We start from the raw sequence: 16600 nt of genomic DNA on the forward strand, positions 1-16600 counted from the left end.
ACAGCTAAAGAAATTTGCCATTCAATAAAGGACAGCCCTATGTTCTCATGTGGAAACACTTCTGCAATTTATGATCAAGGAGTAAAACAGGCCAGAACCCTAGTTTTTAAAAATAAAATCCTGTACATGATATTATGTATGTGTGTGTGTATGTATCTATGTATGAAAATATAGTGTATATATACACACACACGCAACTTTATTTATTTCTGTATTTGTGTAGACATGGACAGAATTCTGCGAGGGAGGACTGACACTAGGCTATTTACCACAGTGGTCTACAGATATTTAGATCACGGACAACTTTGAAACAGTGATGAAAGCTATGAACCCATTCACCAGAAAAAGAGACGTGTCATGAGTCCATGTTCACACACTGCATGTGGTCTCGGAGCTACGTAAAGCACAGGTTACAAGCTTCTACTCAGGAAGGCACGCGACTGCTGGGAACAGTCTACTAGGGGCAGTTCTGCCTTTTTGCATTCCTTTTTACAGTGAATGTGCTTTACATTTACAGTGGGAGGATCGCGTGTGCGTGTGTATACATAAATACATGAAAAATTCCTATTTCTTTTAATATTCTAAATAAGATATTCCGAATAAGAATTCACACTGAAATGCCTACTGCAAAACTGTTCCTCTAAAGCACCCTCCGTGACTGTTGTGAAGGAAGTGAGGGGTGCTAACTTCATGGCACGAGGCACGTTTCCATCTTTTCTTGGTTACCTCAACTTCACGGTGAACTGGACCCCGGTCTTCAAGACCAGCGGCCTCTGAGGATGAGTTGGCATGCAAGGTTGTCTTTCCACCACAAATGAGCTGTAAATTCCAAGCAAAGTGCAGATTAGCATTTCCATTAAGGCTGAGGCAGTACAAACTGTCTTCCCGACACAGGAGAGGGGGTTCGAGGGCACAAGCTAAAACTCAGTTCGGAAGATTTGAACAAGTTGGCGAACAAAGTGAGGTTTGCTAGTCAGCACAGAAATCTCCACACCACATTTCACTCAACATGAGATCAGAGTAGTTGTGGTGACGACCCGTGGCACCTTCGACAATGAAAACCTTGAGTTGGGTTATGTTCATTTACAAATTTGCATGAAGAACCAGATTTCCTAGTTGGACTTAACTGTGGCAATCACTTTGCAACATATACAAATATCAAATCGTTATGTTGTACACCTGAACCTAATGTAATGTTGTATGCCACTCATATCTCAATTTAAAAATAAAAATAACCAAAAACAAAAAATAAAAAGAAATTTCACTACAGTTGAAAACGAACCATGTAACACATTGCTTACTACCATAATTTGACATGGATATTTCGGGACCCTTTGGAAAACTGTCCTTCTAGTAAAATTGTTTAGTAATACTTATTATCTAATAAACATTTCCAACTATGAATTTTCATTTAAGAAAGGATCACATTTGCATCCCAAAACCCAAGTAAATAAGTATCCTTGACTATTTCAAATACAGCACTGAGGTATCCCTGTTTGGACATTAGCCACAGGGAATCGAGGATATTTTTTTATTATGTCACGTTAGCACAAAAAAAAATTGCAATATAAACCCTAATCTTCTACCCAGTGCCATTTATTTATTTACTAAGCATATTTGGAACACCTGCCCATGGACAAGGCACTGCGCCAGGTCCTTGTGGAGGAAAAAAGACGACAAAGGTACATCTCTGTCTTCCAAGAACTTCCAATTTATGTCACAGACGACAGAAATACATACACAACTACATAATGAATCCAGAATGGGAGAAGAATAAAGACTGAGCCATGAGGATCTAGAAGGGAGGTAACATGTTTGGGAACTCTGGGAAGATTTCATGACAAGATATAAGCTGAAACTTTCAGGAGGAAACAATGTCGAGATGAGGTTCAAAGAAGGCAGCTGTGGGGCGGGGGACCAAGGAGAGGCAGGGCGAAGTGACTGGATTCGGTGCGGACGCGGTCTGCCTGGAAATGAGGTGTGTGGGGAAGCTCACCCTGGAGCAGCCAGCTGGGGCCAGGCTGGGGAGGTGGGGTACAAGTGTCCAGCTGAGGGGCTCCACCTGGGCAAGCTGGTGACAAAGAACCAGGCTGGACTCTGCTCTGGGAAGCACAGCGTCACAGGGACTAGGGAGGCAGGGGCTGAGGAGGGAACCACTTGGGAGGCGACTATGCACAAGTTCAGCAAGAGGATCTGAGAGCCTGAAGGAGGATGATGAGGCCTTGGAGTGGGAAGGAGGGGACAAACAGCACCAGGACAGACTTGACAGGTCTCTGTACATACTGGCCCCAGGCGAAGGAGGAGTAAAATGGACAAGTTACCAGGCTAGGTGGCCCCAAGAATGAAGAGCCAATGGTAGGGACAAGGAATTTAGGAAGAGGTGGCTGCCCTGAAAACATGTCCATAACCTATTAAACTTTTAAACAATCTGAATCACCATGAAGTTTTCACCTGGGTAAATAAAACAGTTGCAGAAGATGCAAATGAGTCTCCCTCAAGTTACCTCTGAATGAGCTGCTGGAAAAGGTTGAAGGTGCGGTCCCATAGCCCTTGCTTGTTTTTTGTGATAGGGTCGTGTTCATAGGTGTATTTCTGTTCCAATTCCTCGAGCTTTTTAAGCTGCTGACGCACCTGCTGCAGACTCTCCGCAACTATGGTGAACCTGGGAAGGTACAAGACACAGGGGCCTCGATCAGAAGCAGTCTCAAAGCTACCTGGGTTACAGGGAATCACGGAAACCCACAAGTGGTCTCCCCAGGCAGCACCTGACCTTATCTGTGCGGCCACACTCTGCACAGAGAACAAGGTTCACCTTGCCGTTAAAGAGTGTTATCTGGGGAGAAGAAACCAACAGATTACAGCCCAGACATACGGAGGTGGGGTCTGCTTGGGATCCGTGATTTCTACTGACCTGCATGATGACTGGGATTGAAAGGGACCGGGCAAAGAGGAAGGCAGAGGCAGGGGACACAGCAAAGGAAACACTGTCAGGGGTGATGCCGGAGGCAGCGAGGAGCCCAGGCAGGTGCTGTATCAGGACACAGAGGAGCAAGAGAGCAGCTTGGAAGCTGCGGAAGCCACACGGTGAGGGAATGACAGGCCCCAGTTAGGAGAATAGAGAACAAAGGTTACCGTTTTACTGAACCGAAAGAAGGCGGCAAGATGCTCAGTCTAGATACTCAAAATATAAACCAAGGAGGAAATTAGCGATTGCTTTCAGGTTCCTCCTTCCTGCTAGTAAAGGGCCTCTGCGCCAAGTCAGGCTGTGGGACTGTGGCTTAACTCCCTGGAGTAGTGACAGAGGAAAACCTTCTTCCAATGAAACACATCTCCCTTGCTTCATGGTTTCATTTCCTGAATCCAGTTCAAAGCACCCAAGGCACAGCCCTTGGCCGTGAAAGGAGAGGCAGGCTGATGGCAGGTGGGCGAGCTCCAAAGGTATCCTAAGCCAGTGCTTCCCAACTTTGTTCAGGCCATGGCACACACGAGAACAAGACAATCTGTGGACAGCACAGGGCGGGGGGCCCCGGAGGGCATTTGTGGCTCTGGAAGAGGCTCGCTGTGGCCTAAATGACCATGAGGGGGCTCCAGACAGCCCAGGGCCTGCCTAGGCAGCGGGAGGGCTTGGGGGGGGGGGTGTCAGGGCCTCTCAAGGCCCATGGGGGCACACTGGGCTGGGAAGCTCTGCTCTAACCAACAAGAAACTTGGAATACGAGCCAACGATTCACAGAATAAAAATGAATGGCTAAGTATTAATCGTGAATATTTTTAAGACTAGCAATTCAGAGAACCTCCTGAGATCTCTGGTCCTTGGGTGCTTGGGAACTCTTCCAGGCTACCATCCCCTCACCTCCACTCTGATCCACCTCTGCCATCCACTCTGGTCTGTCAGCCCTCCCCCGGACGACACTAGTATGCTCACAGTCACCCAGCTGGCCCTTCTGTCTCTAGTCTATCCTCCAGATCGCTGCCAGAGTGACCTAAGCAAAAAAAAAAAAAAAACAAAACCCCGAGAAGTGAGCCTCCACTTAAACAAAAAGCCCGCCTGGCTCATCGGCACCCACTGGATAAAGTCCCGTTCCTCGCACCGTGCGAGAGCCTCCTCAACCAGGCTCCAGCTTCCCACCACCTCCACCCTTCTTCCCGCCCTTGTGGGCACCCCCTTCTGCAGCCATCCAGTATGGGGTACTGCAGGCCCCCTCTCACGCCCAGCCTCTCCTCTCCTCTGTCCCTGCTGGTATCCTCCCTGGTCTCCAGGAAGGACTCCTCTTCAGTCTCAAGTCGGTGCAAGATGACTTCCTCTCAGAAACCTCTCCTGGTAAAACTCCTTCCCTCGTCCTCCACAGAACTCTGGGCAGCCCTTCATTAGAGCACTGGCAACCTTTTACCTCACAGAATGAGGGCATCTACCTTCTGCCTCCACACGGAGAGCTCCTTGCTGGTGAGGACACAGGTCCTAGCCCAGTGCCTGGCATACAGCATTTAATAAGGGTTCACTAGACAGATGAGTGAATGAATGGTCCAAACTATTATTCCATGGCAGCATGGAAACTGTCTCATGCTATTTTGTTTTTAATAAAACATTAGGGTTCACGCTGTTAAATGTGTTATGTGATGACTATGTCACCAGTGTTTTGGCACAAATGACGCATCCCACGGGACAGGCACAGTAGGGAGAGGACTGCTCCAAGCCAAGCAGAACCTGGCTGAACTTGGCCACAGGCATGAAAAGCGTGTGCTTTTCAAGTGTTTCCAGAGCAAGAAGAGGCTGGACTACATTAAAGTCCAATCCAAAGTTTGGACGGGGTTCTTTCAACTGACAACAACTCGAATGTGCACTTCATGAGTTCATGGGGTCGGCCAGTCAGATTTGGAGAATCTTACCAGTTCTGCAGCTGATCAAGACAAGCATTGGGGGGCCCCCCAATACAGGCACTCTGCTGTCTCCGCTTCCATTCCACCAGCTCATCATTAATCAGGGCTTTCTGGGTAAGTTCTGTGACATTCAACAACTCTATTATTTTGTGAACTACTTCCTAAAGGGAGAGGAAGAGACAAAGTGAAGTCAATTCATCTTTAATCACTGAATTAAAAAAAATTTTTTTTTTAAAGCAAAGCAAATATCTCAACTGGGGCTCTAAGCCAAGTGGTTATAAAAGTAATTTTTCCTCTATCCTAAACTTCAAGTCCATTATTTATAGTCTGTGATAAAAGCAACACGTTATTCTGGAAAGTGAATCACTACCTTTCTCTTATTGTCAAGCATTAAATACATCTTCTGGATTAACATCTGTTCTTGTTTCTGATCATTCTTTGCCACGCCATTGGTTTCATGCTCTGTGAATCGGGAGAGATGGCAGAAAAAATATAAATGTTAAAAAAAAACAAAACCAACTAAATCCAAGATTCACATACACTTAGAAGAAATATAATCCAAATGCTATCTGGTGACAGATCAAAGTTTGGTCTTTAATTTTTACTGAACAAAACAAAAAATAATGTCCTAAGTTTAAAAACTGGATAAACTGAAACAAAGTACTTGTTTTCAATGACCCATGTGAACTGGAAACAGTACCATCTGGCTCTTAAATCACTGTCACAATATTACCTGAATGAATATAAGTGACAAAATTCAAAATCCCAGGTAAAAACTTTATACAGAGTGTATGTGCAGCTTTGTAAGAGAAGTACACAATTAGGAAGGAGTAGTTGGGGTCCCTTTCTCTCATACTATTCCCTAAATTATCCTAATAATCTCTCCAGATTAACCTTGGTATCCTCCAAGTGACCACTAGGGTTACAGCAATCGTATGGAGCGGAGACGTTTGAAGGGGCTTCAAGCAGGGAAACTCCACACACCTGTCGGGCTGTGTCAGTCAGTGGGCTAGGTACAGTAAGTAAAGTGAGTAACACATGACCCGTGGTTGTCGACAGGGGGTGATACTGGCCACCGCCGCGTCCCACCCCCCCACCCCACCCCAGTCCCCCAGCCCTGTGTCTGGAGACAGTTTTGTCTGTCACCGCTGGGGATGAGGGAATAGTTCTACTGCCATCTGGTGGCTAAAAGTCAGGGATGCTGCTAAACATCCTATAAGGCACAGGACAGCCCCTCACAACAAAAAATTATCTGGCTCAAAATGTCAACAGTACAGAGGTTAAGACCCTGGCTTGCATCACCAAGAAGCCAAGACTATCAATTCAGAGCCATAAAGTATTTGGCAAATATGAAGACATACTTGCCTTCTTCATTTAGTGTCAACATAAAAAAGGACAGCCAATGGGCACTGCTTTAAACGTTAATTCTTACCTCTGTTCTGCAAGGTTTTGCACTTAAAATCATATTCATCTTGTAAATCTTCTAGGGTCTTGATTTCATGCTCTATACACTACAAATAAAGACATAAACAGGTTTTCCCACTGATCAGCTTCCAAAGACTTTGAGAAATAGATTATTGTTTCTATAGGACTCAGAAAACCAGGGTAACAATCCTGCTTCCTCAAAGATGGATTCCATCTGCAAAATTCTAATCACATACATAATAATCTCTATTTCCTTAATAAGTATATAATAATTTTTTTAAGAGGAAAAGATGGTTATTTTCAGACGGGGCTCACTTGATTTCTACTTTAATGTTCCCCTTCCCAGTCTTAGAATAAAACAGGTGCTTGAGAAAGATGGGCCATGTTTGTCCTGGGGCTCTGTGTAACCCAGGAACACCCCAATTTAAGAAGCACAGACATCAAAGACTATTTTGAGTAGCAACATCTAGTTTATTGGGTGATGGGGCAAAGTCAACAGTTACTGCACAATCTTAGCAAGGAAGAAAGAGATAAGCTCAATGTTTGAAGCTGTAACAGGGGCCATAAAAGTCTATCTGCTTGTTGGTTTAACTAATTTGTTTACGTATGGTTTGGAATTTCGGCAAAACTCTTCTCAACTACTTAAAAGCTGAAATCAGTTAACCACCTTTACGCTTGAGCCACTGAAACCCTTTCCGTCTTACAAAAAAAGTTAGAGGCTAAACATATATATTGACTCAGTACTCACCATAACTTTATCCTTCACGTTTCTGACTTTGCTGTCAAGCTCCTTCTGTTTGTCTAACATCACCGTGCTCTGAATATTCCCCGACTGTGCCTGGAATGGGAGGGGCAGGGGTTAACAACTATTATTTCCTCTGGCAGAGTTACTGGATGGTTACTCTCCAAAGTCGAGTCCATACCCTGTGCACCACCTACCTCCCAGACCTTCCAAAACTTCCCACAAGCTTCCCACATGAGTGTTGACAAGAAATAGCTCGGTTCTCAAGGCTCTGGAAAATGCTGGCAAACTATTAAAAAGGCTACAGAAAGACTAGGCTCAGTTCGTGCCTACTATAAACAGAATATTTCTGGAATTTTCCATTAATTCATACAGTTGCGTGGTACCACATAAGAAGTTTACTTCAGGGTTTCTCAAATTTTGTAGACAAGATTATTCCTATTAACCCTGTATTTACTTGTAAAGCCATGCGATTCCCGGTGTGGTCCCCAGACCAGCAGCACCTCACCACCTGGGAGCATGCCGGAAATGCAGAGTCTCAGTGCCTAATCTGATTACTGAAGCAGAAGCCCCATTTTGACAAGATCCCAGGCGATCCAGAGGCCTATCGGAATTGGACAGCACTGCCGTTAAGGACTTCAATGAATATGTGCTACTCGAAAGTAATAATGACTCTCAACCCAGACACACAGAATATTCAGTCCTCATCCTTTCTGAAGACTCAGACGTAGCAGCCTCTCTGTGTTTGTTCCTTATTTAAGGTGTTCCATGGTTTATTCACATAGCATGACTTACTAGATATTAAGTCAAGGTCAGACAACGTCCTAGACCCAGGTGGTAGAGTGGTAAACATGAGACTGTTTTCATATGGATTAGATTCGAGAAAGATGCTATTTTGTTTAGATTTAAAGCCCCTCCCATGGCAAAAACTGTGCCCATTGACCTTTCTTACGGAGTCCTACAAGCACGGATTCTATGTGGGTATTTTTACATATTCAAACTTACCGGTACTTTCTTCTTTTATATCTGGATTTTCCCTATTAGAAAGCCTTTCCATATTGACAGATTAGAGAGTTCACCCATTTTTAACCTAGCACTTACGTGGTTTCTTTCTTTTTTTTCTTTTTTTCTACCTTTAGATCTCTAATCCATTTGAAGTTTATTCTTGTGTTTACTGTGAAGAAGTGTGGGTACCATTTTAACTTTTTTCCAATTGGCTGTCCACTAGTCTCAACATTTAGTGAAAACTTCATGTTTTCCCCAGAGATTTGACTTGCCATTTTTATCACACAAAGTTCCTTACGTACCTGGGTTTAAGTTCTAGATTTTCTCTGATTTCCCATGGGTCTTTCTCTTCCTAAACCCGAACCCCTGAACAGTGTTTGACCATGGAGGGTTTGGGATATATCTAATAGGGCGGGGCCCATCTTATTGCTGTGCTTTTTCACGAGTTTCTTTGCTATTCTTGCACATTTATTTTCCTGATGACTTTCACAGCTTCAGAAAGAAACTTGTTACTTCTATTGGGATCATGTTAAAATTATGAATATCTCAGGGAGAGCCGATATCTCTATGATGTTGCCTTTGATTCCTATGCCTCTCATGCTTCTCTCTTGTCTAACTGTATTGGTGAAGAAGGCCTTGTTCTCTTGTTCTTAGCTGGACAATCAACTAAACCTCCTTACAGGTGTTCACTGATAACTCAGGTGTCTTCTGAGAGGCTTAAAATGATCCTCTCTCCAGATTACCTACATTTTTTAAAGGGGAGAAAAATGCTGGCAAGCCTTCAAGACCCAAAGCATACTCAGGAGAGTAGGCTGATCTGGGAGAGGAGCATTCCCCTACTCTGCCTCCCAATGCCAACTCTGGGCCTCAGGGCCAAATGTGAGGAGAGAAATGCTTGGGTGCCAAGGTGGAAAGTTTGTTCTTCTGCCCATCTCTGCTCTTGGCGGTCCTCTCAAGTTTGAGATACAGGCGTGGCCAGCCCACTGCATAGTGTTGTTAAGATGAAAATCCCACACAATCAAAATGTCCTGCTGAAAATCTCCCAGGTGCAGAATGCATGTTGAAGACAAGCATACCTCCTGCAGAGGAGACCAGGCAGCCAGCACTGATACGCACTTCTGTTCACTAGGCCAGGTACCAGATGAACTAGCTTGAGTTAAGAACAAATAATGCGTCTCTCTAAACGCTTAGTGCAGCAAGGTGCTTCCCGTGTGCTAGGAACTAAATGCCCAGGGAAGCAGCAGATTCACAAGGACTGGATCAAATGCCCAGAATGTGCACAGAGAATGGCATTCACCCCTGCTACTTAAATTCTAACACTCTGTCATTCTCCCCCTCATATTGGAAGGGTCTTAGCTGAACAACCCACACAGGGGTTTCACAACTATAGTCTCACTGCCTTCTGGGTGGTTCCCAGCACCCCATCACTCAAAAAGGGAGTAAACAGATGCCATGGCAATTTGAAAAATCTGAACCCTGATCGCCAGGAAGGTTTGTATGAGTATTAGTAAAACCATGATCAGAAATCTTGGTGCTAAAACAAATCTGACTCATTCCCTGTTTGGATGTCTTATATATTTAAGAGGTAACTTGATCCTATTCAAAACAAAGGTCTTGATTTTCCCATCAATTTGTTCTTCCCTCCAAAATGTACTATGTCTTGCAAAAGCCCTCCTCCTATCTTTTCTTTCCTCCCCAGCTCGATGGACAATATCTCCAAGTGATTCAAGTCGCAACCCATCAAGTCATCTCTCGTTTTTCACTTTCCCTCACTCCCACATCTGATCCTTCAATATAAGCCCCATTGGTACCATGTCCCAAACGTAATCTGCCTACCTCTTCTTACCTCTACCAACTGCACCTTTCCTGAGTACATTTCCACTTCCTCTCCCTCAGCCTGCCTGCTTCCTTCCCTGCCCCATGCCTCAGAGAAGGTTCCTCACCCTGATCTAAAGACATAGCCCCACCCCCAATACTCTGTTACTGTATCACAGTATCCTGCTTTGGTATCTGCATAGGAATCATCACTATGTGAAAATATTTTGTTTACATATTAACTCTCTCCATCACCAGAATGATTTCCATTAGATTATAGTCCTTTCTTAAAGCCTGGGTCTACAAAATCTCCATATCTGATTTTTGCCATTTCCTGGGGCTATAAAATCAGAGGGCTATTCACTACTGCCTTGCACAGGATGTTGTTAATATTAGTTGGATAAATGAATGAATTTTTATTTTACTATGATCTTCAGTTTTCCATTAGAAAAAAAGTACCTGATTGAATCTCTGGGCATTTTCCAGGATCTTCCTTTCCTCCTTCAGACAGTTACAGATGATCATAGACATCTGTATTGGGTCTTCCTGAAAGTTATCCTAGATGTGGGTTGTTAAAATAAATACAAATTTCAGAATGATTAAGCCATTGTATATTATAAATTGTATTTCTTCCTATCCACTGAAAAGCCTCATCTTGTATTAATTAAATTCTATACAAGCTATTTTTGGTAAAATCAAAATATTCTTTTAATAAATTATGACAATAGCTTTCCAATAAGTGCAGGTACCTAAATTATTTCTTGATTAAAAAACCAAGTATCTTCATACACGGTTCCTCTAATAGTTTTACTTTAATTTCTGTTGTTCTTGAAGAAGTTTATGTTCCATTAGGATCCTGAGACAATGCAAATGATACAGAAACTACCTATGATATTTCTCAATTAATTTATCTGGTGGTCTCTGTTTTGAATTTGATCAAAGATATTCTTTTCAGTTTTTCTATTTCCTTGTCAAAGCAGGGTCAAAATACTGGCAATCGTGGCCCTTTGTAACAGGTATGTTCAAGCAAAGTCTGTAGGAGAGCAAATTCCTGTATTTCATCTGACTTCCCCTGTCACTGGTATTATAAAATCATAGATATGTTCACAAAGGAAGAAAAAGCTTCTAACTACCTAAGTTGAACAGTTTGGTTGTGTTGTATGAAACAAGAAAATGATCGCTCTCACCTCCATGGAGACAGAAAAGTTCTGTTACTACACAGGTAAATATGGTAACCAGGCTGAAGGGAGTACTTTTCAAAAACTCTCTCGAAACTCTGTAGCCCATTCTCTTCTGCCTGGGACTCCTTCTGACTTTCTCTTCCATGGGAGGGCAACTCCTCCAAAAGCAAGGAAAGGTGGAGCCTAGTTCCAATTCACTGACTGTATCAGGCCTCAGGGACATCAAACCTTTCTGGATTTATTCTTCATCTGTATACCAAGGGCTTAGACTGGACTCATCACTAAAGTTCCTTTGAGTTTCTACATGTTAGTACAGCTCACGGCTTTTAAAATGTAACCCGTTTCCTTGGGTTTCAATTTCGACAACGCATCACATTTCTCTCAGAATTACTGACACCTAACAGGTGATACACTTAAATCTGAGAATTCTTTATGTGTTTACAAAATAAATTGATATTTTACTTTGCTCATGCTATAAAATATTAGCTATACAAAGAGAGTTTATTTGCCATCTCTGAAACTTTTAAAAATACCAAAGAATGCACACTCAACTCAATAGTATTTGCTCAATGAAAAAAATACTCTTATATAGGCTTGGAAACATTTTGACTGAAATGCAAAAACCAGGTCATACCTGAAGATTACGTTTGCTTTTCCTTATGTTATGCTGCAACAAAAAATTATTCTCCAAAGAAAAACGACTATACTGATCATCCAGCTGTGACAGGAGGTCATGAAAACGGATGGTGGCAAATGAAACGTCATTAGCAGCATGCTCCCTGGGAGATTTAAAATTTACACATTTTATTTTATTTTATTCATTTATTTTTTTAAAGATTTTATCCATTTATTTGACAGAGAGAGCGAGAGAGCACAAGCAGGGGGAACAGTAGAGGGAGAGGGAGAAGCAGGCTCCCCGCCAAGCAGGGAGCCGACGCGGGGCTCGATCCCACGACCCTGAGATCATGACCTGAGCCGAAGGCAGATGTCCCACCATCTGAGCCACCCAGGCGCCCCTTATACATTTTATTTTAGATACTACTTTAAACAGACAAAATAAACATCGCTTTCCTAATGAAAACTATTTAAGAAACCAAATTTTAAGCGTTCTCTTAGGTTTTTTTTCTTCTTTTCAGACTGACTTAGCTTTTAACAGCAGTTTGTACAATCATGAAAAATTCCAGAACTCAGACTCTGCATGAAACTGTTAATGGTAATTATCTCTGGAGGGGAAAAAAATAGGGACCTTTACTTTATATGTCATTTAAAATTTTTGCAATCAGCAAATAGTAAATTTTAAAGTAGAATACATACCAGTTTTTAGAGATAGCCCCCTAATTTTATTACCTTCTTCCTATTTCTAATCAATGCTTTACCATAATTCGGCTGTCATTATTTCTTTTAACTTACTTCTTTCTCTAACCTGGATCCTAATGCAGAAAATAACTGGCGCCAGCATTATCCAACTTGTCCAAAGCATTTAGAAATCTACCCCATAATTAAACGGGTAAAACTACATAAAAGTACTTAATGACTAACACAGTTAGCTTTGTAGAGATAAAACACCAGTTTTCAGACCAGCACATTTATTTGCAACAGATAATCCAAATGGCTACAGTGAGATTCATCTCTTAGCCAGTGTGGCTCCGAGGCACTTAACCTCTTTAAAAGCAGAGCTTCCCTTACCAGTCTTGTTTTTCTAGCCACTGTGCCAGGTACTGTCTGATTTCCATGGGAAAACTGTCATCATAGAGCTGGTGAACCTGCTCCAGGAATTTGGAGTCAAGCTGCTGAAGCTCATACCACTGGGACATCCTACAAGGAAACAGAGCACAAAACCACGGTCAGGAATGGAAGATCACAGTTCCAAAGAAGGCGTATCTAGCATTATGCTTCTTTTAAATATCTTACTTAATCTAAAACATAATTTGTCTCTGAAATATACTATTTAAATGGTATTTATATTCGGAAGTCTGTTTTTTTATTAAGGTTTTGTTTTGTTTTGTTTTGTTTTTTTCTCTTCTCCAGAAAACACATCTTCAGGCCTTTTGCTCAAATGTCAACAACATATCAGGGAAGCCTTTTTGGACACCTTACTTAAACTGACATCACTTCTCACCTCATAAAACACTATCCCTACCCCCTGATGTGTTCCCCTCCATAGCACTTACCACCAGCTAACCCACCATATATTTTCTTTTATTTTGATTACTGTCTGTTTTCCCCACGTGAAGGGAAGAATTTGGAGGGTGGGCAGACTGTTCACGGCTGTATCTCCAGAACAGTGCCAGGCACATAATATGACTTTGAGATGAATCTGCACTTTTATCGAATAAAAAATGGAAACCATTACTTCATTAGATTTGCTTTCAGACAAATCCCAAGAACCCTCCAAAAGTTGCTCTCTTAGAAATACAGTACTTTTGGGGTGCCTGGGCGGCTCAGTAGGTTGGGCGTCTGACTCTTGATTTTTGCTCAGGTCATGATCTCAGGGTCATGAGGTTGAGCCCCACAATGGACTCTGAGCTCAGCGGGGAGTCTGCTTGAGAGTCTCTCCCTCTCCTGCTAACCCTCCCACTGCTCTCAGGTCCTCTCACTCTAAAATAAATAAATAAATCTTTTTTTTTTTGAGATTTTATTTATTTATTTCAGAGAGAGAGACAGCGAGAGAGGGAACACAAGCAGGGGGAGTGGGAGAGGGAGAAGCAGGCTTCCCTGCCGAGCAGGGAGCCCAAGGCGGGGCCCGATCCCAGGACCCTGGGATCATGACCTGAGCCGAAGGCAGACGCTTAACCACTGAGCCACCCAGGCGTCCCAGTAAATAAATCTTAAAAAAAAAAAAAGAAATACAGTGCATTTGTAATTTAACTCAAAGAATTTTAAACTGGTATTTTACATTTTGTGATTCAAATGCTAAAATGAATTATTTTTGTCCCATACCTTTTAAAACAGATTTTCTTCTTGGCCTACTATGAATAATAAAACTAGTACAAAAACTCTTAAATCTCAGTAATAATTTAAAGATTGAAACAACATACCCCTGAAACAAAAAATACATTATATGTTAATAAAAAAAAATTTAAACAGTCAAGAAATCAACAAGAAATACACAAGAAAAAAAAAGAAAAAGCATTCCTTTTTCTTTCTTTAAAAAAAAAATAAAGATTGAAACAACATTGTTAAATATAATTTCAAAAGATAAAGTAATGCTACCTCTTTGGATAACTGTTAAGTAAATTTTTACATAGCAGTTCTAGGGGAATGAAAACAAAACCCTGATTTAAGGAAGTCCTAACATCTATGAGGAAAATGAAGAGCCTCCCATTACCACAGCATAACTTAAGATTTACACCAGTGCACAGCCAATAATATGCAGAGTGGGTATATGGGAATCTTGTCCTACCAGGCCTCTGAGGAAGGGGTCTGGATTTTCAAGCAGGGTATGGAAAAGCTATGCATGCTTGCGGTCAAGCATGTACGTGCAGGCATGAAGTCATGTCTACTTCACGAATTTCCTTCCAAAGAAAAGCAAGGATATAGTGGGACTATAAAGCTAGTTACCATCACAAATACCAGTAGAAATGGACACAAACCCACCCTTTGGCACACCTTCTATAGGAATTTGATTTTGCACTTCAAATTATTTTACCTGGGCGGGTGACTCCAAATCTGTGGCTCTCTCCCCACCCTGGTAGGCGTTTAATAAGGATGTGCCTAAAGCAAATATGCTGGCCAGGGGGTCAGCCAAAGGGGGTATGACACCTCTTATTAGATGCAGGACCTCAGGCAACTCACTTCCCTATCAAAGGTGTGGTTGTTAAGACTGGATGAACTAGTACAGAGCACGGAGCAGGCGATTAATAAATTCATGCTAACAAATCCAGAATCCATATCATCTTCTCACAAAACCCGTAACCAACGCAAGGAGGGACATGATAATCCCCCAATCACTGGGCTCAAATTCCAATGTTATGCGGACTCCTTCCTGCAGTCCCAAGACCTCCTGCCTCTGCTTCCAACACTACTTCCCAGTCGAGCCTCCTGCTGTACGCAGTTGGACCACATCACTGTCTTGCCCAAAATTGCTACAGTTTGCCCATTCCTAGGCTCTTTGCACCCTGACCCTATCTTCATCCATTAACAAAGCAAACCAGTCACCAAATTACCTACAGTGTCTTGGCCATGCCCAGCATTTCTGCTCCGCTCCAGCTATCACTCACCCTTGAAAACAGCCTCCCTACGAATTTCCACCTCTCTAAATCCTACCGTAATTCAAAGGTAGATACAAATGCCCTTCTTCCATAAAGCTGTCTAGCACTTACCCAGAGACAATTAAGCTTTGACTTGTGCCTCACAGCACTCTGTACCTCTATGACAGCATCATATAAAGCTCTAGGATTTCTCCCCTGCAGGATGTAAGTTTCAGAGCTGCCAGGACCATGTCTTCTTCTTTTTTTTTTTTTTTTAAACAGAACAAAACAAAACATCTTCGGTATAATACACAGTGTCCTGCACATAGTATGTACTCAATTAAGTTTATTGAATTGAAATCTAGTATATTTCATATTGAATTAGAAAGTAAAGGGCAAACCCTTTGTGCTCCACCAAGTTTGGGTTCTGCATCCTCATTAAGCAGCAGCTGCATACTGGATTGTGCTGGAGGCTCAAGTCTTATTTCTGTCCCATAAAAATAACAAAATAACCTCTCCAACCTATACATACAACACTCAAAGCACAGTCAAACACACACACACACACACACACACACATCACCCAAACTCCTCAGTATTAGTCACAATTTTTTTTAAAAGACTAATAGCATTTGGGGGTTTGCAGGAACTTTTATATTCCAGGAAGACATCAAGCTCCTTCATCTTTAAACATAGATGCAGAATTAAGATTCCAAAATTATGCACTCATTCATTCGTCTTCATGAACAAGTACTGACCTGTCACCTTGTGTCCCACCGAGGGGCTAAGGATTCAACCCAAGCCGCAGCTATACACGTGAGATGCCAAGACTGCTGAGTTTGCATGCACAGGGTGTGAGCGTCTAACCTAGACAGCTCTCCAAGGATGGCACAAAGCAAACGAAAACTTTTCTGTGAAAAGAAGAAAAGGTGACTGTGGTGAAAGTGGGTGGGAAGGAAGGAAAAGTGGGGGGTAAAAGAGGAGATGTAGTGTTTTATGGGCGAAAATTCTACTTCACAAGATTTCTTTACTGCTAGAGCAGGGGCAATCGAGTCATCACCAAGAAGGACGCTTAAGAGTATTCGGGATGACCGATTCGCCTGCAAAGCCCGCCCTCGCCAGGCCCCGACGGCGCGGTCCTGGCACATCCCACACCACCCGCACCCGGAAACTCAGGCCCACTCACTCTGCGCGCGGGGTCGGACAGCGGCGGGCGGAGGCGCAGCGGTGCTGCCTTTCCCGGGTTCCCGCACCCGGTCGGCCTCTGCTGGGTCTGGGGCCTGACGGACGTCGTCCCCGGTGCGGCGGAACCCTCCGCAGACTCTGTGGAGAAAAACGAAAGTACCAGCTGGGAGAAAAGACAGCT

The 16600-nt window shown here is 42.9% G+C and overlaps 1 protein-coding gene across 1 annotated transcript in view; it reads right to left on the reverse strand.

The window, feature by feature from the left end:
• STAT1 (signal transducer and activator of transcription 1) overlaps positions 1-16581 on the reverse strand; it is a 36739-nt gene extending 20158 nt beyond the window's left edge. The window contains exons 1-11 of the mRNA XM_045868325.3: positions 16421-16581; positions 15993-16145; positions 12731-12859; positions 11679-11823; positions 10323-10421; positions 7050-7139; positions 6309-6387; positions 5247-5338; positions 4886-5037; positions 2504-2662; positions 727-819 (exon numbers count right to left, since the gene is read on the reverse strand). Coding sequence (XP_045724281.1) covers positions 727-819; positions 2504-2662; positions 4886-5037; positions 5247-5338; positions 6309-6387; positions 7050-7139; positions 10323-10421; positions 11679-11823; positions 12731-12858 — 1037 coding nt within the window. The 5' untranslated portion in view covers position 12859; positions 15993-16145; positions 16421-16581. The remainder of the gene's footprint in view (positions 1-726; positions 820-2503; positions 2663-4885; positions 5038-5246; positions 5339-6308; positions 6388-7049; positions 7140-10322; positions 10422-11678; positions 11824-12730; positions 12860-15992; positions 16146-16420) is intronic.
• Between the last annotated feature and the right edge of the window lie 19 nt (positions 16582-16600).

Source organism: Mirounga angustirostris, unplaced genomic scaffold (assembly GCF_029215605.1).
Source record: "Mirounga angustirostris isolate CCGP_5_RB_7025 unplaced genomic scaffold, mMirAng1.0.hap1 SCAF_3, whole genome shotgun sequence".
Classification (NCBI taxonomy): domain Eukaryota; kingdom Metazoa; phylum Chordata; class Mammalia; order Carnivora; family Phocidae; genus Mirounga; species Mirounga angustirostris.